General features: G+C 39.0%; 1 protein-coding gene across 4 annotated transcripts in view; it reads right to left on the bottom strand.

The window, feature by feature from the left end:
* The window catches only part of SAMD8 (sterile alpha motif domain containing 8), a 95,819-nt gene that overhangs the window by 31,789 nt on the left and 37,400 nt on the right, over positions 1–26,630 (bottom strand). The window contains exon 1 of one of the 4 annotated variants that reach the window (XM_061405410.1): positions 24,850–25,107. The exons of 1 other annotated variant lie outside the window; for it this stretch is intronic. In XM_061405410.1, the coding sequence (XP_061261394.1) occupies positions 24,850–25,023 (174 nt within the window). In that variant the 5' untranslated portion in view covers positions 25,024–25,107. Of the gene's footprint in view, positions 1–24,618; positions 24,750–24,849; positions 25,108–26,630 lie in introns of those variants that run through there. 2 more of the 4 variants (XM_061405408.1, XM_061405411.1) reach the window with 2 other exon arrangements.

Genomic DNA, 26,630 nt, shown 5'->3' with positions numbered 1-26,630 from the left:
AAGATCTTTCCATAGTAGAAAGGCAAAATTAACCCTAAAACAGGAGCTCTCAAGTGGGGGCAACTGGCACCCCAAAACATTTGGCAATTTCTGGAGATATTTTTGGTTGTCACAGCTAGGGGCTCATCTAAAGACTAGAGACTAGGGATACTGTTAAAACACTCTGCAATGCATAGGACAGTCCCTCACAACAAAGAATTGGTGCTGATATGCAGAAATCCTGCCCTAATCCTAAACATGTCTCTGGTTCAGCCAAACATATCTTAAAAGCAGAATCAAAAGGATCAGAGTTGTTTTCAAGTAATTTAATTATATCCCTCAACAAAGCGGGAGAATATTAATAGGAATACAAAAGTATTCAGCACCCAACGGGTAAAATCACTATGTCTGGGAACCAATCAAAGATGACCAGGCATGCACAGAAGTAGGAAAACTCACCTACAACATGTAGAAAATCAATTGAAATTGACCCAGAACAGACAGATAATAAAATTATCAGACAAGGATGTTAACACAGATATGATAACTGTATTACATATGTTCAAAAAGTGAAATAGAGATATGGACACATAAGATCCAACTCAAACTTCTAGAAATGAAATTGCAAAGATATGTAATAAAAAACACATTGGATGGGATTAATAGCTGATTAGATACTACTGAGGCACAGTAAATTTGAAGACATAATATGAATTATTCAAAATCAAACACAGGAAAAAGAGAGCTTTTAAAAATGAAGAGAACATTATTCAGTCTTTAAAAGGAATCTTGAAGACCTTGTGCTAAATGAAGTAAGTCAGACACAAAAGGACAAATGTTGTATGATTCACTTTAGATGAGGTCAAATTCATAGAGACAGAAAGCAGATAGTAGTTTCCAGGGACTGAGCAATAGGAGACAAAGGGGAATTACTGTTTGATGGGTACAAAGTTTTCATTTGGGATGATGAAAAAGTTCTGGAAATGGATGATAGTAATGGGTGCACAACAAAGTAAATGTACTTAATGCCACTGAATTATGGACTTCAAAATGATTACAATATTTTGCTATGTATATTGTACCATGATTAAAAAAAAAGAAAAAGAAACAAAACGAAAAGAACATCAGTGAGAGGTGGGACAACTTCAAACCATCTAATAGATGCATTTATGTGGCCTGAAGGGAGGAGACAGGACAGGACAGGAAGAAACATTTTGAAGTACCAATGGCCAGCATTTTTCAAAATCTGGTGAAAACTATAAACTCACACCCAAAAAGCTCAATAAACTTCAAACATTAGAACCACACAAAAAACTATACCACACCATAACATAATCAAATTACTCAAAATCAGTGATAATGAGAAAATCTTAAAAGTAAAAAGAGAAGATATATACATTACATACACAGGAACAAAGATAATGATAGCAGATTCCTCACAGGAAACAATGGAAGTTAGAAGACAGTGCAATAATGTCTTTAAAACACCAAAAGGAAAAAAAAAAAATCAACCTATAATTCTATGACCAGTAAAATGTTGTTAAAAAACAAAGGTAAAATAAATACTTTTTCAGACACACAAAAGCTAAATAATTTCATCTCCAGCAAACCTGAACCACCAGAAATGTGAAAAGGAAGTCCTTCACACAGGACAAAAATGCCATCATATGAAAATAAGAATCTACGCAAAGCATGGAAGAATATCAGAAATGGTAGATACATGGGGTAAATACCTAAGTAAAATACATGTCAACAATGGCACAGAAGTTGGGAGAAACAGACTACTAAAATAAAATTCTTCCAGAAAAGCAGGGAATATTTCTGAATTCATTCCATGAGGCCAGTATTATCCTGATACCAAAACCAGACATGACATTACAAAAAAATAAAACTATAGCCTGACAAGCCTTAAGAACATAGAAGGAAAAATCTGAAACATATCTCAGCAAATCAAATTCAGTAGTATTTTACAAGGATTCATATTTTATATACAAAAACACTGATATTTTACAGCAAGACAAGAAAAATTTAAACATAAAATTAAAAAAAAATTTTTTTCTCTGCCTTTGGCCTCTTCCTTCACCACCAAGAACTGCATATCTGCATTATGCATCAACCAAACCTCCCCCATTGGCAGAAACACCTGCTCAGCCATAAAGTGCAACAGTCTTCTAGCATCAATAAGACAACTCCTTAAAAGATAACATTCCTTCTTGATCTTGTTAAGAGGCCACAAGACTTTTAGATATGGAGTCTTAAACTGTCAATAATATGTCATTTAATGCACAGCCCTCTGTCTCAAAAAAACAAACAAACAAACACAAAAACTCACATAACTATGCCTACACTTCTAATTGGTAGAACAGCTCTGAGAGTTTTCTGACATGCTGTTCTTGGGTTATAGTCTCCAGTTTGGCTCAAATAAAATTTTCTATTTCTTTCTTAGATCGACTGATTTTCACTGACATGCATCAATTCTTACCAAATTTGGTCTATAAATTCCATGCAGTCCCAATCAAAATCCCAACAAGTTTCTTTGTAGATACTGATAAACTTGATTTCAAAAGCTGATATGGAAATGCAAAGGACACAGAATAACCAAAACAAGCTTGAAAAAGAATAAGATTAGATAACTAATTACAAGACTGACTCATTGGAAAAGACCCTGATGCTGGGAAAGATTGAAAGCAGGAGGAGAAGGGGACAACAGAGGATGAGATGGTTGGATGGCGTCACCGACTCCATGGACATGAGTTTGAGTAAGCTCTGGGAGTTGGTGATGGACAGGGAGGCCCGGTGTGCTGCAGTCCATGGGATTGCAGAGAGTCAGACATGACTGAGCCACTGAACTGAACTGAGTACTGGCATAAAAATAAATCAATGGAACAGAACAGAGAATTGAGAAACGGACCTACATATTTATGGATATATAATTTTATACAGTTGTGCACAGGCAATTCAGTGGAGAAAGAATAGTCTTTTCATCAAATGCTAGATCAAATGAATATGTATATGCAAAAACAGTAATCCATACCTCTCACCACATATAAAAATTAACTTCAATAGATTATAGACCTAAGGTAAAATCTAAAACTAGAAAACTTCTAGAAGATAATATATGAGAAAATCTTTTTGAATTTAGGTTAAGTAAAGATTTCTTAGATATGACAACAAAAACAAAATCCTTAAGAGAACAAGTTGATAAACTGGACTTCATTTGCCTAGCTAGGTGACTTAAGGACATAATTTTATGGTTTTTACTCTACAAATTTCTGCATTGTTTTGATCTGTTAAAGTATATACTTCTATAATAAAGACAGAAAAATATACAGAAGAACAATGTATCTGTTGAAGAACACTGAAATTATAATTTCAAAATTACACCTGCCTCAAGAACTACTACTTTTAATTTTTTAATTTATCTTTCATACATAGTATTTTCTATACATAAAATTTCTACAGAGAAATCATGCCACATGTAATACATTTTTACTTAACATTGTTGCATGAGTTCTGTCTAATGTCATCGAACTATCCTTTGAAAAGGACATTCCATTGTATGTCCATACAATAATCTGCCAATTTCCCAATGTTGGCAACTGTTCACAATTTTATTACTATTACAAACAGTACTGCAGTGTCTTCGGTTAGATTTCTAGAAGTAGAATAACAGAATCAAAAAATTCTGACATGTTATTTGGACACTAACTCCTAGGTAGTCATTAAAGCCTGATCCACATCAAAAAGCTTGACCCACATCAAAAAGCATGACGGTGCCTGTCCAAAATGTTAATGGGTACATAAAGGAAAGATCTCAACTTGAGAGACAACTTAAAAGCAGTTTATTTTGAAATCATGAGCAATTAAGAAATTAGTCATCAAAGGTCAATACAAGGCACTGAGAACACAGTCCACTCATGCAGAATCGTACCAACAGGCATTACTCAAACTTAGTTCCAACTCATAGATAATACATAAACTAAAGTATCTGACTGTTCTGTACAGATATCTTATCTTTTGGATGGACTCTGACAAATTTTTGAAACCTATTCAAAAATTCAATTTTCAGCATATCAACTTGTTCATTTACTAGCAAATTAATATTTCTCTCCAAATTTAGTTCACATTGATTAGAGATTTCAACAGCTTGACAGCAAAATAATTCATTATTTCCTATGATCTTATCTCCATACTTAACACAATGAAAACAGCTTTCATAAACACAAGAACTTTAAATCTGGTATTTCTTTTTTTTTTTAAGTCTTTATTAAATTTGTTACAATCTTGCTTATGTTTTTGCTTTTTTGGCCATGAGGCATGTGGGACCTTAGCTTCCCCACCAGGGATCAAACCTGCACCCAGTGCTTCGGAAGACTAAGTCTTAACCACTGGACCACCAGGGAAGTCCTCCCCAAATCTGGTATTTCTTAACAGAAGCATAGCTATTCATTAATCAATGAGTGGTATGCATTCACTGGAGTGATAAGCACTAAATTATTATCTTCACAATAATATAAATAACTCAGTTATGAATACTATATTAAAACTGTAAATACTGTATATTAGGTGTAACAAACCAAGCACAATCAGTCCAGAACTACAAAAAGAGACAATGTCTATCAACAAACTCTCCCTATTCTGCCTCACTAAAGCTCTGTGTTTTGCCCTTCCCTATCTCTGTGACTGATCAGCTACAGGACAATCTGGCCACTGGAAATGATGACTTGACACAAGGAGTATTACTATCTGTGAATCACCACTGACTCAGTGTCTGTGACAAATACGGTGAAATGGCACTCAGCATCCTTTCCAATCTCCCTCCAGTTGTTTTTTGTACTACAGAGGTTAAAAAACTAAAAATTATCCTCCAGGATCCCTTGCCACTAAGGTTCTAAATGTGAATTAAGTTTAGCCAACTATATCCTCTGACATGAGATGTGGAAAAGTGATGTTGAAAGCTGAGCTTCTCTGTACACCAGTGTTGAATCAAATCTCAGAGAAAGTTTTGGCTGAAGTAGAAAAGAACAGCTTTACTGCTTTCCCAGGCAAAATGGGAAACAGCAGGCAAATGCCCTCAAAACCATCTGTCCCAACTTGGGGAAGACAGGGAGAAGTTTTACAGTAATTGTCCAAGAGGGTGTGATCAGCTCCTAGACATTCTTTTGATAGGTTGATGGTGAGGTAAGTAGGAGTCAGCATCATGAACCTTCAGGTCCAACTGGTCTGGGGTCTACATGCTTGTGGACAGAATATCATTGTTAATCATTAACTTCTCCCACCTGGAGGGGGTTTCAGTATCTGCAAAACAGCTCAAAGATGGTGTCGTGTGTATCCTCTGATAGGGAAATAGGACCTTGCCCCAAGGCTGCTCTGGGCTGTTTGTTTCTCCCTGGTCTCCCATCCCTTTCCTAATTAACAACTGCTTGAATCTGCCCACTGGGACTCAGGGAAGGTGACGGAGGATGAATGAAGGCTGTTTCCTATAATCAAAGAAATGCGAGACACAGAGGGGCTTTGTGCCCAGGAACCCCACAGGGACCCCTGCACAGTATCAAAAGCAGAAAGTGAAGTAGGGGCCACATTTTTCTAAAGTTTGGTATCCGCAAGAAAGATTATGGAAATGTTGGGTGTGAGTGTGTATGTAATTCTCCAGTTTACAATCACTCACTTTTTGTCTGGAAGCAGCTGCAGTTGTAGAGCAGCAGTACTGACTTTTCAATGCCTGCATCACATATATGATGATACGTTTCTTCTGTGTGTGTTAAACTATACATACCTGAAATTTTATTGTTTCAATCATTTTTAAGCGCGTAGCACTCAAATCTTCAGTGCATTCAAGTACATCTATATTGTTGTTCAATCATTAACCACCACTTATTTTTAAAACTTTTCCATCATGCAAAATGAAAACTCCCCATTGTTTCTTCCCTCATGCTCCTGCCAAACACCATTCTATTTTCTGTCTCTATTATTCTAGATACAACCAGTATCCAGAAAAACGTCTACTTCTGCTTTATTGACTACATCAAAGCCTTTGACTGTATGGGTCACAATAAACTTAAAATCCTTAAATTTTAAGAAAATTCCTAAAGAGATGGGAATACCAGACCACCTTATCTGCCCCCTGAGAAACCTGTATGCATTTCAAGAAGCAACAGTTAGACTCGGACATGGGAACAATGGACTGGTTCCAAATTGGGAAAGGAATACATCAAGGCTGTATATACACCCTGCTTATGTAACTTCCATGCAGAGTACATCATGAGAAATGCTGGGCTGGATGAAGCAGAAGCTGGAATCAAGATTGCTGAGAGAAATATCAATAACCTCAGATATGCAGATGACAACACCCTTATGGCAGAAAGTGAAGAACTAAACAGCCTCTTGATGAAAGTGAAAGAGGAGAGTGAAAAAGTTGGCTTAAAGCTCAACATTCAGAAAACTAAGAACATGGCATCCAGTTCCATCACTTCATGGCAAACAGATGGGGAAACAATTGAAACAGTGACACACTTTATTTTGGGGGGGCTCCAAAATCACTGCAGATGGTGACTGCAGCCTTGAAATGAAAAGACTCTTGCTCCTTGAAAGAAAAAGTACAACAAACCTGGACAGCATATTGAAAAGCAGAGACATTACTTTACCAACAAAGGTCCATCTAGTCAAAGCTATGGTTTTTCCAGTAGTCATGTATGGATGTGAGAATTGGACTGTAAAGAAAGCTGAACACTGAGAATTGATGCTTTTGAACTGTGGTGTTGGGAGAAAACTCTTGAGAGTCCCTTGGACTGCAAGGAGGTCAAACCAATCCATTCGAAAGGAAATCAGTCCTGAATATTCCTTGGAAGGACGGATGCTGAAGCTGAAGCTCCAATACTTTGGCAACCTGATGCGAAGAACTGACTCAATGGAAAAGACTCTGATGCTGGGAAAGACTGAAGGCGGGAGGAGAAGGGGACGACAGAGGATGAGATGGTTGGATGGCATCACTGACTTGATGGACATGAGTTTGAGCAAGCTCTGGGAGTTGGTGGATGGACAGGGAAGCCTGGTGTGCTACAGTCCATGGGGTTGCAAAGAGCTGGACACGACTGAGAGACTGAGCTGCACTGAATTGAGACACAACCAGTGGAATCCTACAGTGTTTGTCCTTTCGTGTCTGCCTTATTCTCCTTTGCAGAGTATCTTCAAGGTTCACCATGTTTTAGCATATGTCAGAACCTTTCTCATTTCTAAGGCTAAATAATATTCCATTGTATGTATATACCACATTTTGTTTATTCATTCATCCATCAATGGACACTTGGGTGGCCTTTAGTTCTTGGCTATTGTGAATAACGCTGCTATAAACATGAGTGTATACAAATATCTGTTCAAGTCTTGCTTTCACCTCTTTTGAGTATACACCCAGATGTGGAATTGTTGGGTCATTTGAGTAATTGCTTAATTTTTTCAGGAATCATCATACCATTTTCAAAGCAGTTGCATCATTTTACATTCCCAAGAGCAACACACAAGTGTTTTAATTTTCCACACCCCTTACTAACACTTGCTTTTTTTTGATTTTTGGTTTTAATAATGGTCCTCCTAATGGGTATGAAGTGGTATCTCCTGTAATTTTGATCTGAGTCCCATTAATGATTAGGGATGTTAAGCATCTTTTTATTTGCTTTCTGGGCAATTGTATATATTCTTTAGACAAATGTCTATTCAAGTCTTTTGCTCGTTTTTGAATTGGTCTGTTATGGTTGTTGTTCAAATGGCGTGTTCTTTAACAGTTCCATACTGGCCTTCTGATACCCTAATATTTACCTTTGCTAACTGCGGCAAAGGTAGCACTCCGCTAGCAGGCTTGTTCAAATCTTGTTCTAGAAGTCATTCCTGGTGGTCCAGTGGCTAAGACTCTGCGCTCCCAGTGTAGGGGTCCAGGTTTGATCCCGGGTCAGGGAACTAGATCCCACAAGCTACAATTAAAGGGTCTGCATGCCACAACTAAAAGATCCTACATCGAGCAATTAAGATCTGGCACAGACAAAACGAAAAACAAAACAAAACAATAGAAGTCATTCTCAGCAGCCCAGTCCACAGACTAGTTTGTCTCTTATAACTGAACCCTGACTGAATATAATCATTTTAGCCCTTCAGTCTTTCAAGTTGTCATCTTTCAAAGCAAGTAAAGTACCCAAAGTTAAAGGCTTCAAACTAACTCATAAGGTCCACAATCTGGTAAAATTCTAGGTAAGGCAAATAACTTTATGCTGTTTCCTTTAATTTCCTGGTAAATTAATTAAGAAGGATATGGTTTTATCTGCTCTTCTTATTAAATTTATATACCATTATCCTTGGAATGAATGACATGTTTTATTACAATAGGCTATTCAACTATCTTTTCCTCAACCAAGAACACTACGTCAGTAGAAAAGGACTTTAGAGTAATAAAATGTCCCATTAAAAATGTAAATAAAGCAAATATTCATATCTGGCCATTTCATCTATTAGTTAGGTTCAACAATATCAAGAATAAGAAAAATACACAAATACCACAGTAAAAATTAAAGAAAGGGGGAGAAAAAGGAAAATAAGAATGTATTTAGTAAACAACAAAAAAATATCTAATACCTAGGACAGCAAGAAAGTTTAGTGGGCTTTTGTTAGGTTATTTTTGTTTTATTTTTACAGAAGATAGTATGGATTACCAAGAACACTATTAAGGTCTGTGTGATTAGCGCATAATAGGTTCTCAATAAGTATTATTAAATGAATGTGCAAAAAAGTAGCAGTAATCAAAATAACTGAACTCAATTCCCAAAGCCTTTTTGAACAAGATCATTAAATAAAAATAAAACAAAATCCTGCTTTTAGATTGGTTATTTCATTGTTGAAAGTACACACTCTTAAAAAGATTAAAAATTTTCCTTTTATTTATGCCTATTTTAATTACAAAATTTTATTAAAAATTCTTCAGGACTTCAGAATAGTTTTAAATCAAGAAATTTAGAATGTCTAATTCCCCAGAGACAACCCCTGGTCACTAACTTGGTAAATTCACAAGGAACCAGGATCTGGTATCCAGTCTTGAAGCTTCAAAATATGACCTTGTCAGTACCTCTAAAGTTCATCAAAACCAAGGGAGACTAACAGCAAAATCACAACCAGAATGCCGACACTAGATAAGTGTCTAGAGCGAATGCTCAAACACCTTGTCTCAGACAGAACCTTATAATTTGGATATATCTAGAAGGCTGATTTAGTAAGCAGAATGTTACTTGTAGAGTAAGTAATCAGAACAAGGAAAAACAGATGCTATTAAGCAAAATTTAATCCAGACTCTTATGAGACCTAAAGTACCATCTGTGCCACACAGAGAGTACCTATCTAGAAAAGGCTGTTTCTATCTCCCAGTTTGTTTGTCTCTCTTCTGCACAGTGCAGGATATAAAAAGCCAACTCTCTCTGACTCCTCCTCTGCCTATGCTCTAAGTAAACTACATATATGATGGCTTTCAACCCTGGCTGTATATGAGAATAATCTAAATTTTAAAAACATGTCTGTCCCAACAATCCCCATGCCCCCCTACAGGACAAGTGAGTTGGAATCTCTCAGGATAGAGGAGCTTTACACCTATACATTTTTAAAAGTTCTGCAAGTGATTCTGATACATACCAAGAGTTTCAAAGCACTATGTTACATCACTCAATCTAATTCTGTTTGTTCTTCTACTTCTGGCTTGGATAACTAATCTTTGAGGTGACTGTGCACACCTCTTATACACTTTGAGGTGACTGTGCACACCTATTATACACTGGCTGATTTTATGTTGAGTTGTTGTCTCTCTTATAATCTGCATGATACAAATGAATAAAATATAAACATATACACGAGCTTCCCTGGTAGCTGAGCCGATAAAGAATCCACCTGCAATGTGGGAGACCTGGGTTCAATCGCTGGATTGGGAAGAATCCCTGGAGGAAGGCATGGCAACCCACTCCAGTATTCTTGCCTAGAGAACCCCCATGGACAGAGGAGCCTGGCGGGCTGCAATGCAGTCCATGGGGTTGCAAAGAGTTGGACACGACTGAGTGACTAAGCATAGCACAATGAGGCATCCAATCAGTGGTACAGGGATATGGTGGGCAAGATATTCAAGTACAAGGTATTTGACATCTGCACTTTCATGCACTGGAGAAGGAAATGGCAACCCACTCCAGTGTTCTTGCCTGGAGAATCCCAGGGACAGGGGAGCCTGGTGGGCTGCCATCTATGGGGTCGCACAGAGTCGGACACGACTGAAGTGACTTAGCAGCAGCAGCAGCGTTAATCCTTAAAAATAACATGCCCACCCTCTGTTCTGTCAAAAATCTGCATACAACCTCTAGCCAGCCCTCCAAATGGGCAGTTCCTTCATACCCATGGTTCTGCATCCAGGAATTTGATCAACTGCAGTTATTTACTATTGAAAAAAATTGACAAATAAGTGCCCCTGTACAATTCAAACCCTTGTTGCTCAAGGGTCAACTAACTATATACCTAACTCACTCCCTTTAATTCTAAACTCTTTTCAGTGTATTTTCAGGAAGTAATAACATATCTGTTAAATAGATCAGCTAACATTTAAGGCAGTTACAAAGTGCCAGCATGTTCTAAATATTTTACTAATATGCTCAAATAACCCTCTCAACAACCATATAGATAGATATTATCTTTCTCATCTTACAGATAACTGAAACAGAGAAACTTGTACTAGTAACTAGTACAAACAAGACTCCAACCTAGACAATCTGATTTCAAAGTCCATCTGCTTATTCATTACACCACACCATCTCACAAGAGCTAAGGGTGCATGTAGTTTTGCAGAGCTTGATGCTTATAAATACTGAATATTTTCTAGTTATCAGCAGAAGAATTTATCAAAGGTCTTCAGTTACATCAAAGATTACATTAATGAGGCACTTCCCTGGCGGTCCAGTGCTTAATACTTTGCCTTCCAATTCAGGGGGTGCAGGTTCTATACCTAGTCAGTGAGCTAAGATCCCACAGGCCTCATGGCTAAAAAACCAAAACGGAAACAGAAGCAATTTTGCAATAAATTAAAAATAAAAAATGGCCCACATAAAAAAAAAAAAACACTTAAAAAAATGATTACAGTAATGAGACTGCCTGATGATGACAGCTTTCTGTGAATCACAAATTTTGCACTGTTCACTCCCAAACATTTACTGCCTGCTGCATAGAGCTGTCAGCTAGGACGGCACTGGGGACAGTCTTAAGATGCCCTCTTGTTACATTTGTTCATCAACTGGATATTCACTGTGCACCTGCTATCTGAAGGCACACTAGGCAATGTGGCATTGACCTAGACAAATCTGAAGCAGATCCTACCCTGAAAGATTTTACAGGTGGGTATTGAAGAAAGTAATTTCTTAAAAAGATAAAAGGAATTACAGCTGCTAGTTCTTTATATCTATTATCTCATTTAACCCTCTGAAGAATGCTAATAAAGTGCTTACTTAAGTAACTTGCTAAAAATAAAAAAGAGAATTGCCCCAACAAGTAATGCTGAAGAAGCTAAAGTTGAAGACCTACAAGACCTCTTAGAACTAACACCCAAAAAAGATGTCCTTTTCATTATAGGGGACTGGAATGCAAAAGTAGGAAGTCAAGAAACACCTGCAGTAACAGGCAAATTTGGCCTTGGAATACGGAATGAAGCAGGGCAAAGACTAATAGAGTTTTGCCAAGAAAATGCACTGGTCATAACAAACACTCTCTTCCAACAACACAAGAGAAGACTCTACACATGGACATCACCAGATGGTCAACACTGAATCAGACTGATTATATTATTTGCAGCCAAAGATGGAGAAGCTCTATACAGTCAGCAAAAACAAGACCAGGAGCTGACTGTGGCTCAGATCATGAACTCCTTATTGCCAAACTCAGACTGAAATTGAAGAAAGTAGGGAAAACCACTAGACCATTCAGGTATGACCTAAATCAAATTCCTTATGATTATACAGTGGAAGTGAGAAATAGATTTAAGGGCCTGGATCTGATAGATAGAGTGCCGGATGGACTGAGGTTCGTGACATTGTACAGGAGACAGGGATCAAGACCATCCCCATGGAACAGAAATGCAAAAAGGCAAAACAGCTGTCTGGGGAAGCCTTACAAATAGCTGTGAAAAGAAGAGAAGCGAAAAGCAAAGGAGAAAAGGAAAGATGTAAGCATCTGAATGCAGAGTTCCAAAGAACAGCAAGAAGAGATAAGAAAGCCTTCTTCAGCGATCAATGCAAAGAAATAGAGGAAAACAACAGAATGGGAGAGACTAGAGATCTCTTCAAGAAAATTAGAGATACCAAGGGAACATTTCATGCAAAGATGGGCTCGATAAAGGACAGAAATGGTATGGACCTAACAGAAGCAGAAGATATTAAGGAGAGGTGGCAAGAATACACAGAAGAACTGTACAAAAAAGATCTTCACAACCCAGATAATCACGATGGTGTGATCACTCACCTAGAGCCAGACATCCTGGAATGTGAAGTCAAGTGGGCCTTAGAAAGCATCACTACGAACAAAGCTAGTGGAGGTGATGGAATTCCAGTTGAGCTATTCCAAATCCTGAAAGATGATGCTGTGAAAGTGCTGCACTCAATATGCCAGCAAATTTGGAAAACTCAGCAGTGGCCACAGGACTGGAAAAGGTCAGTTTTCATTCCAATCCCAAAGAAGGGCAATGCCAAAGAATGCTCAAACTACCACACAATTGCACTCATCTCACACACTGGTTAAGTAATGCTCAAAATTCTCCGAGCCAGGATTCAGCAATATGTGAACCATGAACTTCCTGATGTTCAAGCTGGTTTTAGGAAAGGCAGAGGAACCAGAGATCAAATTGCCAACATCCGCTGGATCATGGAAAAAGCAAGAGAGTTCCAGAAAAACATCTATTTCTGCTTTACTGACTATGCCAAAGCCTTTGACTGTGTGGATCACAATAAACTGGAAAATTCTTCAAGAGATGGGAATACCAGACCACCTGACCTGCCTCTTGAGAAATCTGTATGCAGGTCAGGAAGCAACAGGACATAGAACAACAGACTGGTTCCAAGTAGGAACAGGAGTACGTCAAGGCTGTATATCGTCACCCTGCTTATTTAACTTATATGCAGAGTACATCATGAGAAACACTGGACTGGAAGAAACACAAGCTGGAGTCAAGATTGCCGGGAGAAATATCAATAACCTCAGATATGCAGATGACACCACCCTTATGGCAGAAAGTGAAGAGGAACTAAAAACCCTCTTGATGAAAGTGAAAGAGGAGAGTGAAAAAGTTGGCTTAAAGCTCAACATTCAGAAAACGAAGATCATGGCGTCCGGTCCCATCACTTCATGGGAAATAGATGGAGAAAGAGTGGAAACAGGGTCAGACTTTGTTTTTGGGGGCTCCAAAATCAGTGCAGATGGTGACTGCAGCCATGAAATTAAAAGACGCTTACTCCTTGGAAGGAAAGTTATGACCAACCTAGACAGCATATTCAAAAGCAGAGACATGACTTTGCCAACAAAGGTCCATCTAGTCAAGGCTATGGTTTTTCCAGTGGTCATGTATGGATGTGAGAGTTGGACTGTGAAGAAGGCTGAGCACCGAAGAATTGATGCTTTTGAACTGTGGTGTTGGAGAAGATTCTTGAGAGTCCCTTGGACTGCAAGGAGATCCAGCCAGTCCATTCTGAAGGAGATCAGCCCTGGGATTTCTTTGGAAGGAATGATGCTAAAGCTGAAACTCCAGTACTTTGGCCACCTCATGCGAAGAGTTGACTCAATGGAAAAGACTCTGATGCTGGGAGGGATTGGGGGCAGGAGGAGAAGGGGACGACAGAGGATGAGATGGCTGGATGGCATCACTGACTTGATGGACGTGGGTCTGGGTGAACACCGGGAGTTGGTGATGGACAGGGAGGCCTGGCGTGCTGCGATTCATGGGGTCGCAGAGAGTTGGACACAACTGAGCGACTGAACTGAACTGAACTATTTCCTGTTGGTGAGATCACAGAAAAGTTCTTAGGAGTAACATTTGAGCTGAGATTTTAAAAACTGGGCAGAGATGGAGAAAACGTGCACCAGCAGAGAAAACTACAGGAGCAAAGGTATTAAGACAGAAAACAATTGAGAACTGTTAGTATTCTTAGGGCACAGGGAATAGTAGTATAGTAAGTTGAAAATATATACTAGGGCCAGATAATGGAAACTTTGGTCAAATTGAGACTACTCCACAGATAATGCAGAACCACTAGAGATTGTTGGAAAAGAGGATGATATAATCAGAGTGTGCTTTAGAAAGAATACTTGTCAGAAGAGTGTAAAATGATTATGAGGGTTGAAGTTAGGATGAAAAGAAACAAAAATGAGCAAAAGATATGAAGAGGCATGTTATTAAAGAGGATATATGAATGGCAGATAAGCACATGAAAAGACGTTCAGCATCACTAGCTACTGGGGAAATGAAAATTAAGACTATGATGAGATACCACTATATACCTACTAGAATAGCTAAAATAAATTTTGAAAAAAATTCTGGCAGGAATGCAGAGAAACTGGATCTCTCACACACTGCTGGTGACAAAGTAAACTTATATAGCCATGCTGGAAAATAGTTTGGCAATTTCTTACAGAGCTGAACATAACTTCATCATATGACCTAGCAATTGTACTCTTGGGCACTTATCCCAGGCAAATGAAAACTTATGTCTACACAAAAACCTATACACACGTGTCCCTAGCTTCATTACTTGTAATTGCTGAGTTTTTATAAATTATTTTTATATATAAAAACAAAATATACTACAATATATGAATAGTCAAACTGTGATACATCCATACTATGGAAAACACAGCAATAAAACCTTGAATACATACACTAGAAGGGGTCTCAAGGGCATCATGCTGAGCGAAAAAAGTCAATCTTAAAACCTCACATTCTGTATAATTTCATTTGTCCTCAAAATGACAAAATTATACTGGTATAAAACAGTACAGAGGTTAAATGTTATCTGTCAGAGGTTAGAGAGAGTTTGTTGAGGGATGGGGCTAACCCAAGGAAGATCTTCACAGTGATGAAGTATTCCCATATCTTGAGTAGATTAATGGTTACAGAAATCTGCTCAGGAAAAAATGACATACATATACACACACTGAGTCAATGTCAATTTCCTAGTCTTAATATAGTGCTATAATTATGCAAGATGTGGCCACTGAAAGTACATGGGGATTCCTCTGCACTGTTTACAGCTTCCTATGAATCTATAATTATTTCAAAATAAAAAATTTTTAAAAATTTTAAAGGAGAAAGTGTCCTAAAAAGCACACAGCATTTGTAGCATATGCATATGTTTAAAAATAAATAAAATACCAAGCTATCAATAGCATGGTGGACTCTTTCTTTCTCTATATCAAATATTTCTAAATTTTATACAGTAAGCATGTTGCAATACTTGATAATCAGGGGGGAAAAGTTCTTTTAAGAAAATAAAAGGCAATATCATTTCTCATTTGTTTGAAGCATATCACACAAACAGATATGACCTGAAAATTAAGAAAATAAATTCAACTCAATTATTAATGCAACCACACACACACATACTAAATAAAAGAAATAGCAAGAAGACCAAGATAATAAGAGATCTGAGTACAAACTGAGCTCCATTATCCATTAACAGTGTGACTTTGGAAGATGACTGAACCTTTGTGTTTCAACAGATCAAGATATTTCAAAAAGAATAATGAGAAATATTAAAATCATGTTTTGTGTCAGGATGAAAGAATTCTTACAATGTTAGAATTGGAAGTGACCTGCAAGATTTAGTACAATTTCTTAATTTACAGCTTAAGAAACCAGAGCTAGAGAGTTAAATATTTCAGACAGCTATTCCACCACAGAATCTGATATAAAAACCACAAAGCATAGTAGTTAAGAGTAGGGGTCATGGGAGTTTCCTGGTTGTCTACTGGTTAGGACTCCAGGCTTTCACTATTGTGGCCCAGGATCAGTCCCTGGTCAGGTAAGTGGGGTCCTTTTTTTTTCTCCCCGAAAAGAAAAAAATGTACTGGCTCTGGAATCAAACTGCCTGGGTTCAAACTGTGGATTTACCATTCACAAGCTAAATGCTATGTGATCTTACAGAAGTTACTTAACATTTTTGGGAGTCACTATTTTCATACGTAAAATGAGAATACTAGTTCTTTACTCCACAGGCTTGTTGTAAAGAATACAAGGACTAATACAAGTAATGCATTTGTAGTCATGTGTGACAAAGAGAAATTCTCAGTAAATGTAAGCTGGTATTGCCCCCATCAACTCCGCCGTTTGCTGGTGTTGCCCTACACCTGAAATTAAATTAGCATCACTCATCTATCAACTAATAATCAAACCCACTCTTAACTCTTGAAATCTTTTTGTTAATACAAAATCTTGAAATCTTTTGTTAATACAAAAGAAATGAGTATTTGAAAACAACCGTTAAAATTTTATAAAGGTTTTACTCAAGGTGGAATTATCTTTAAGGGAAACAATAGTGTAATTAAGCAACAAAAACTGAAACACAAAGCTGGAATAGTGATTCCAGCTAACCAATGCAGAATTCTATGTCAACATGAGTGTCTCAATCATTTATTTAATATCAAATTTAACTAAACAAAAATATTTCAACAAGAACATACCACTCACCAACATATTTTAAAAGTATGTCATAGGTTGATGTAATTGATTATTGCTGACACCAAAAGAACTGCTATACTATGACAATTTGGGAATTCACTGGGAAAATTTCCTAAAGTGACAGGCACCAATAAGTGGAAAGACACAAACCACTCCCCTGGTCTTAATTACACAAACACACAAGAGACCTAAATGGCTTCTAATTTATCATTATGCAGTTTTTTAGACATAATGAAGACATTATCAACAAAATAAAACCTTTACTTGTCATGTGTTCTACAGAACCAAAGTCTTTGTCCAGATGGTGATTATAGTGATTTAAATATACTGAATTTTTCTTACAGAATGAAATGCCATCTGAAGTTACACGGGCAGACCTAGAGATTATTATACCAAAGTAAGTCAGATATATAAATGTCACATGATGCCACTTATATATGTAACATAAAATATGAAACAAATGAACTTAATCTACAAAACAGAAACAGAGTCAGACAGAGAACAGACTGTGGTTGCCAAGGTGGAGGAGGGAGCAGCGGATTGGGAGTTTGCAAATAGCAGACAATTACATATGGAAGGGATAAACAAAAAGGTCCTACTGTACAGCATAGGAAACTATATTCAATATCCTGTAATAAACCGCAATGGAATATATAAATATATAAATAAATAAGCAGGCTGGGTTTTTATTGTAGTTTCACTAGATTGTGTGTGTCTGTGTGCCTGCGTGTGTGTGCATAAATATTCTAAAATACTGGAGTACAGCTGTCTGAAATAACTGTCCACTTTAAATATCATACACTGTCTTCAAAAACCACACATTGAGATACTAAGGGAATATTTCATGCAAAGATGGGCTCGATAAAGGACAGAAATGGTATGGACCTAACAGAAGCAGAAGATATTAAGAAGAGTGGCAAGAATACACAGAAGAACTGTACAAAAAAGATCTTCACGACCCAGATAATCACGATGGTGTGATCACTCACCTAGAGCCAGACATCCTGGAATGTGAAGTCAAGTGGGCCTTAGAAAGCAACACTATGAACAAAGCTAGTGGAGGTGATGGAATTCCAGTTGAGCTATTCCAAATCCTGGAAGATGATGCTGTGAAAGTGCTGCACTCAATATGCCAGCAAATTTGGAAAACTCAGCAGTGGCCACAGGACTGGAAAAGGTCAGTTTTCATTCCAATCCCAAAGAAGGGCAATGCCAAAGAATGCTCAAACTACCGCACAATTGCACTCATCTCACACGCTAGTAAAGTAATGCTCAAAATTCTCCAAGCCAGGCTTCAGCAATATGTGAACCATGAACTTCCAGATGTTTAAGCTGGTTTTAGAAAAAGCAGAGGAACCAGAGATCAAATTGCCAACATCCGCTGGATCATGGAAAAAGCAAGGGAGTTCCAGAAAAACATCTATTTCTGCTTTATTAATTATGCCAAGCCTCTGACTGTGTGGATCACAATAAACTGGAAAATTCTTCAAGAGATGGGAATACCAGACCACCTGACCTGCCTCTTGAGAAATCTGTATGCAGGTCAGGAAGCAACAGGACATAGAACAACAGACTGGTTCCAAGTAGGAACAGGAGTACGTCAAGGCTGTATATTGTCACCCTGCTTATTTAACTTATATGCAGAGTACATCATGAGAAACACTGGACTGGAAGAAACACAAGCTGGAGTCAAGATTGCCGGGAGAAATATCAATAACCTCAGATATGCAGATGACACCACCCTTATGGCAGAAAGTGAAGAGGAACTAAAAACCCTCTTGATGAAAGTGAAAGAAGAGAGTGAAAAAGTTGGCTTAAAGCTCAACATTCAGAAAACGAAGATCATGGCGTCCGGTCCCATCACTTCATGGGAAATAGATGGAGAAACAGTGGAAACAGTGTCAGACTTTATTTTTGGGGGCTCCAAAATCACTGCAGATGGTGACTGCAGCCATGAAATTAAAAGACGCTTACTCCTTGGAAGGAAAGTTATGACCAACCTAGATAGCATATTCAAAAGCAGAGACATGACTTTGCCAACAAAGGTCCGTCTAGTCAAGGCTATGGTTTTTCCTGTGGTCATGTATGGATGTGAGAGTTGGACTGTGAAGAAGGCTGAGTGCTGAAGAATTGATGCTTTTGAACTGTGGTGTTGGAGAAGACTCTTGAGAGTCCCTTGGACTGCAAGGAGATCCAGCCAGTCCATTCTGAAGGAGATCAGCCCTGGGATTTCTTTGGAAGGAATGATGCTAAAGCTGAAACTCCAGTACTTTGGCCACCTCATGCGAAGAGTTGACTCATTGGAAAAGACTCTGATGCTGGGAGGGATTGGGGGCAGGAAGAGAAGGGGACATCGGAGGATGAGATGGCTGGATGGCATCACTGACTCGATGGACATGAGTCTGAGTGAACTCCGGGAGTTGGTGATGGACAGGGAGGCCTGGCGTGCTGCGATTCATGGGGTCGCAGAGAGTTGGGCATGACTGAGCGAGTGAACTGAACTGAACTGAAAGGAATTTAAAACAATTGGTGAAATTTGGTTCATAAATATATGTGCTGTTTTAGGAAGTTTTTCATGATTTGGTATCCAGTAAATTTTTTTAAAAATTACCATTTCCAAGTGATGTATAAAATCTAAAATATAATACCCATCAGATCAGATCAGATCAGTCGCTCAGTCGTGTTCGACTCTTTGCAACCCCATGAATCGCAGCACGCCAGGCCTCCCTGTCCATCACCAACTCCCGGAGTTCACTCAGACTCACGTCCATCGAGTCAGTGATGTCATCCAGCCATCTCATCCTCTGATGTCCCCTTCTCCTCCTGACCCCAATGCCTCCCAGAATCAGAGTCTTTTCCAATGAGTCAACTCTTTGCATGAGGCGGCCAAAGTACTGGAGTTTCAGCTTTAGCATCGTTCCTTCCAAAGAAATCCCAGGGCTGATCTCCTTCAGAATGGACTGGCTGGATCTCCTTGCATCAATTCTTCGGCGCTCAGCAGTAATGTCTCTCTGCTTTTGAACATGCTATCTAGGTTGGTCATAACTTTCCTTCCAAGGAGTAAGCATCTTTTAATTTCATGGCTGCAGTCACCATCTGTAGTGATTTTGGAGCCCAGAAAAATAAAGTCTGACACTGTTTCCACTGTTTCTCCATCTATTTCCCATGAAGTGGTGGGACCGGATGCCATGATCTTCGTTTTCTGAATGTTGAGCTTTAAGCCAACTTTTTCACTCTCCACTTTCACTTTCATCAAGAGGCTTTTGAGTTCCTCTTCACTTTCTGCCATAAGGGTCCCAAGACAAAAAATGGGGAAGAGATTTTTTTTTTTAATTTTATGAAGTTAATGTTAATCTATTCTCCTTAAAGCAATTGTACATTACAGTTGCACTCACAGTAAAATAAGCTTAAATCTAACTTTATCTAATAAAGTTTATTTAATATGCATAATAGAGACAAATTATACCAGTGTGCAGATCCATAAATCAGAGCATAAAAGTAATTTTTATGAAAGCAAACCAAAATGTAAGAGGACAAGATTTACTTTGGTCATTTAGCTCTCAGTTTATAGTATTTGGGACTATGCAGCTTTTTAAAAATCTCATTAAAATTGTTTAATCTTAAATTAAAAGACTTTCATTGAGCAAACAAAAAACTATTATTTTCTCTTTACAGTTATCAAAAGATGGTTTGTTTCTTAGTAAGCACCATTTCCAAGTATCTATGAATCTGCTATAATTACAAAACAGTTTCAAAGACCCAGAACCACTTACTACCATATTTGAAACACTAGCAGTAATTTTTAAAAATTTATTTATTCTTAATTGGAGGATAATTGCTTTACAATGTTGTGTCCGGTTCTGCCATGCATCATGTATCAGCCACAGGTGTACATACGTCCTCTCCCTCTTGAACCTCTTTCCTCATCTCCCCACTACAGTGTCACAGAGCACTGAATTTGGGCTCTCTGCGTCATACAGCAAATTCCCACTGGCTATCTATTTTACATATGGTGATATTGATGTCTCAGTGCTACCCTCCTGATTTCTCTCCTTTCCCCACTGTGTCCACAAGTCTGTTCACCATGTTGATGTTCCCACTGCCGCCCTCCATACAGGTTCATCAGTGCTGTCTTTCCAGATTCCATATATATACACTGATACATGATAACTGTTTTTCTCTGTCTGACTTACTTCACTCTGTACTAGCAGTGATTTTTTTTTTTTTACCCTTCTGCTATATCCCACTCCTGGGCAGTAGAGTCTGGGGCAGCACGTCTGAAATATGTTAAATTGCCTCTTCAGTTACATCATCACTCTCTTGGCTGCACTTCAGCCCCAGACCATGCACTGTTATCTACCGTTATTAAAAAAGTTGTCATGTTTTTGTCAGAACACAAAAGTTTTCTGGCTCCAACTTGCATTTAAATTAAGATTTCCACTGTTAGGTTGCACCTAATTCTGTATCACAGTCAGAAGTGTCTCAGTTCAATGAATAAGAATCTTATAGACAACACTGTGTAGGTTACATCCTCAGTTATAGTAAAAGTTTTTACACAACGGCTAAAATTTACTGGTAAGTTTGATGAAGAATACTTAACCTGGCTGCGTGCCAGAGCACACCAGTAAAGAAGTATATAAAATTCAGATTCTTATTCTACTCACTAAAATAATATTTGAGCAGGCTAGTAGTGGTTTGACAGACTGGTAAAGATTTTTAAATATGCTACACCTCTAAATCAAATCAGCATAATGGAAAATGAAAAACTGGCTCAAGACTTCACGCTCCATTACAATATTGTGCAAATACAATGGATTTGGCTCCAAAATTCAATGTATGATTCTGGGAATCTTTGACTTTCATACCAATTTACATTGATGCAACTGATATCAATTTAATTTATTCTCAAAGTTCCACACTAAAACCAGTTTGCAGGCATCTCCAGAAACTCAGTAACACAGTTTAACTTACAGGAAGAACCTAAATTCATGGTTCTTACTTCATACTAGAATTTCTTACCTATCAAGAACTTTAAGAGAACAGAAAGAGGGTCAAGATAATAGACATATTACCACCTCTCTTGTCTCAGCCACAATTCAAAAGCTATACAAAAACTCACAATAAATATTCAAGACAAATATAAAAATAGGTTTCTGCCTCCACAACATTCTTCTAGGGCTCATATCATAAAGCACTATTTAATGGTGAAACTCTATGCTGCAACTACTATGACCAAGTTTTCTTGGTTTCTACTATCCCAAGCAAAAGCCAAGATACACTTACATTATGTTACATTCTGCAGTGCGGTGACTTTACTACTAATAGGGTGCAGAATTTAGTGAAGTAACAAAACATTTCAAATATAGAAGCCTGAAGTCAGGGAGATTAAGATCCACTAATGATGGTGCCATGTGTATGGTAGGAGAGGGTAAAGGTACATCACAAATCTATATCCACATCTGCAGATGGTAAATTACCAGACAATGAAAAAGGCAGCATATCAACACTGAAATGTTCTCAAAGGGTGCCTAAGTTAACCTCCTGATTTCTCAAAGCCAAGAGAAGCACAAACACATAAATAAGAACCACTGTCATGATAATGACCATGCTAAGTACCTCCTACTATTAACACCACAGTATTGTATAGGGCCTATAGAATTTTTTAAGAATAACTAGTTAATATGGTTACTGTTACAAGACAAAATAATAATATTCACTAGAACATCTGTGATTCAACAGTTTCCTCAAAACAATGTTCAAATTTCAATTCTAAGAAAAATCATGAAAATGTCTCTAAATCATCTATGGCAAAGTTTTGAAAAAGCACTGAGGATCTAGTGATTAACAAAATAAAAATGCTTATGAGGAACTGTGAAGTGTGAAGAGTCTTTGCAGAATGGCCAAGATGCTACTGAAATCAAAAATGATTATCTAAATATATCTGCATGTTCTGCCATTGCAATCATAATGACTTATTTGGGAGTAATACATATTGTCTTGCCTAAGAGTAACTGCTCTACCATAAAAACGATTTTATTTACAACTAAGTGGCTGTGAAAATTGCCAAGGCTAAACAAAGACAAAATAACTATTAGGCACGTTAATATATTAACTGTACAACTTCATCTAAAAGTTCCTTTAATTCTGCACTAACATTAAGATGTAATCTCAAGAGTTCTTATACTTCAATTCAGTGCAGCAAATTTTTACATGCCAAGACTTTTATTTAGAGCTAAGTATGAAGATAAGATCTCTAGAGAATCTCAGTTTAGTGAGGGTAAACAAACAAATAAACAACAGTATATACACTTTCTCAACTATATTAATTTAAAGAAAAAGGAGCTAATTTTTTAACAATAGCTAAAAGCAAGGCTAAGAATTCATCTCTCCTTTGAAGAAATAATTATCAGTCCACTGAGCATTTGAAAATATGACATATAGTGTATACACATACACTAATTTAGTAACTAGCTGCAATAAGTAAATTATCATCTCATTAAGATTAAACTGTTAAGATACCCATTTAGACTAGAAATACTTGATTAAAACTTTGTTTTGAAATGCCAACAACTTTGTAAACCTGTAACTGCATAAAAAGTTATAAAACAACATATGAGACGTGGCTAGTCAAACACTTCACCAAACCATGTTATTTAACAATTACAAAAAAAAAAAACAAAAAAAAGCCTATTTCAACCAAATATAGATATGGTAATCATCATTTTTCTGGCACAATCATGGTTTTGGTACTATGTCTTCCATACAGTAAAAGGCATCTGTGTACCCACCTATCTCAGTGCTGTTAACTGCCAGCTACAAGCATCCTCTATTCTTACTCTAGATAACTCTACTAAAAATATTATTTCTACAATATCTGCAAAGTATTGGTCCTGCAAATCTGTCAAGGGTACCCTTCCAGTTTTCAAGAGATAACTCCAATTCTGGAGTCATGGGAGAGAGAAAGGTCTGGCAGTCTCCTGGACTGTGATGTTTTCACACAGTTTTATCTACTTTTTTAGGTAGATAAAACCAGATACTTTTAACCCAGATACTTGCAGTGATCGTATTTTTACCTCGTGACCAGTATGTGTCTACTCAAATTGTCAACAGTGAAATCAGTGAGTACTGAGTATCTGCAAAATCTAAGTGTCCAAACTCGTTTTTTAGTTTTTTTTTTTAATAAAGTATTAAAAATTTTTTTAAGATTACCTAAACTTGTCAGGTATTTAAGACAAAACAAATTTAAATAAAATACAAACAAAAAAAGAAACACGTTATCACTGTTAGAATAAATTCAAAGGATTTATCTTTATATTCAGAATCACTCCTTTCACTATCTTTTCCAAACATCACTTCGTTTTCACTACTTCTCCTAGTCTTTTGGGCAAATCAGTGTTAAAGAACACCCTTCTCACCCCAGATTCTTATAAGGACTCACTGTCCACAAACGAGAAAGCTCCATAATCCAAGTATATTACCCCAGAGATCTTCCATGCTATGAAAGACACCTGTGAAAACGCCAAAGCCCTAAATTAGAGCCCCCAAGGGCTCCTTTTCTGTCGTGACCCCATTTCTCTCTTTCTGGTCTTTAAGGCCAGACGACTTGCCACCTTAGAGCCCCTTCCTCTTCAAACCTAAATCCTTCCCCTAATTAGTACCAACCCCTTAGGTCAGCAATCTCGTCAGTCCCACCCCAGTTCCTTCTCTCTCGCCAAGTGGGAACATCGACCCTGGATCGGCTCTCCTCCCATTGCCAAATCGCAGAGCATCTGCCCCTCCAGTCCTACATTCCCTTGGGACCCTTCGGTCTTTCCCCCTCACTTTCACCCGGCTTTCCAAAACCTCCATGCCCTGCCTCTTCAAGGCCACATCTCCCTCAGCCTCCACACCCTCTCCCTCGCCCCTCGGCCTCTACTTACTCCTTAGTCTGGGGCCATCGTCACCCGCCTCAGGGCCTCGGCTCAACAACCTCCATTTCCCTCAGATTCCGTTCTAAAGGGGACTCTCCACGCTCCCTCAACCGTCTCCCACGGCCCCTGCGAATTCTGTCCATGGCACCCCCACCCGCCTCCATCCCCGACTCCCCCACTCACCCTTGCTGCACGCGCCCACCCCGAACTCCCCTCTCCTCCACCCCAGCTGCCGCTCACCTCCTTGTTCCGAATCGGGGTCCCCGGACCCGTCTCCGGGTCGGCGTCCGAGCCGCTGCCGGAGTCCGGTGCCCTCCGGGCCTCCCTGGAGAGAGACGCCTCAAGCGGTGGGGGCGGAGCCCGGGTAGGCGAGCCGGAGTGGAGGCTGGGGCGGTGGCGGCTGCGCGCAGGCATCGCCGCAGCCCAGCTCCGGCCGCGGTCTCATCCGCGCCGGCAGCTGCTCAAATCCGAACCGGAAATGCTTCGCGAGGCGGGGAAAATCGACGGGAGGCGGAGCCCTAGGGGGTGGAGCCAAAACCGGAAGAGGCTCGGGGTTCAAGATGGGCGTGAGGGGAGGATTGCGATCTGAAACGGCTGCAAGGAAACTCGAGAGAGATGCATTTGGTCCAAAGCTAACGAGATGAGAGATGAGGCGCTAGTACAGGCGGGGCGGGGCCTATGGGATTAGTAAATTGGGGGCAAGAGGGGCTTTTCCCCAATCCCTTGGCAGGGAGCCAGCTCCTCTCCAAGAGCCAACCTCCAGTCATCATTATTACCGTTTATTGCCCCTTTACTCTCTGACTGTCCCTATGCCAAATGCCATATAAATATATCGCTTAATCCTTGTTCCACCTCTGCAGGGTATCACAACAGAGAAGGGCCAAGCAACTTTGCCTCAGGTTAGGCAGTTAATATGTGCGGAAGCCAGTATTCCTAGTGAAGTCTAACTTAAGAACCTATGCTCTTCTCGCTTTACTGTACTGCCCCACCCTGAAGGAAGCCCCCACCTCAGGCTTAGCAGTGGCATAAACCAAGTGTAAAACCGCCTTCGACCTGGGCTCCAGCCCCCTCTTCACCTTACTTCCTCGGGCGGTGCAAGGCAGGTTTCAGTGGCTCTGATGGGAGTGGGGATAGATTTTGGGGTGGACATGAGTGCAGCCTGTTTCCATGGAATGCCCTGGTATGGCCTTTACCCTCAAACCAAACTCAAAGCCAGGTGCAACTGGGAGCCTCCCCACTACAGCTCGTGCCCCACCACAAAGCCTTCATGAAGGTATTTGAGAGTGGGCAAGACATCTCACTTCAGCCTACAAGGACCTCTGGCATAAGGACAAATACAGATCTTTCTCTGTTTTTGCTGTGAGGACAAAAGCCCTTATAGGCAGAGGAATCTCCCTCCCACCCAAAAATATTTTTGATGACAGCCCTTTCTTTGGCTCTTCAGAAGGTCGAGGGAAACATTCAACTCTCCCTTCTGCCTCTCTGGCACACATTTTAGCCTTCTCTTTTGAGAAATCAGCCATCTTCATAACAGAACTATTGTTCAAACTTTCCCCCACAAACCCTGTGGGCACCCTTTAGATGAGGTCCTCCAGGCCTCCTCTCCACATTTCTCAGACTCTGTACCTCAGGAAACTTCCCCTGAGTCCCATAATCCAGAAGCTCATCCAACAGTCATACAGTTTCCACTTAGTATGTGACCCACCCAGACCTGAAGAACTTTTCCCATCATGCATCCTTGGAGCCAACCACCTCCTGCACCTGGATCTCTACCTTAATGCAGTCCTCAGAACCAAATAGCCTTATACAGGACTCTAAATCTATTAACATCTACTATGTGTTGGACTCAGAGTATCTTTTGTTTCAGCTAATCCTTATAATTCTTACTTGAGAGATGAAGAAACTGAGGCTGAGAGGTAAAGTGACTTGCAGAGACATATCTGATTCTCTATTGTCAGGCAGTTTTAGGCTAGGAGGTGACTTGGGGAGGAAAACGTCCTGTTTTCTCTGGAGGCCCCTGT

This window comes from Bos javanicus, chromosome 28, assembly GCF_032452875.1.
Source record: "Bos javanicus breed banteng chromosome 28, ARS-OSU_banteng_1.0, whole genome shotgun sequence".
NCBI lineage: Eukaryota > Metazoa > Chordata > Mammalia > Artiodactyla > Bovidae > Bos > Bos javanicus.
Note: the sequence above shows the minus strand (reverse complement) of the source record. Positions and strands in the feature narration are given on the sequence as shown.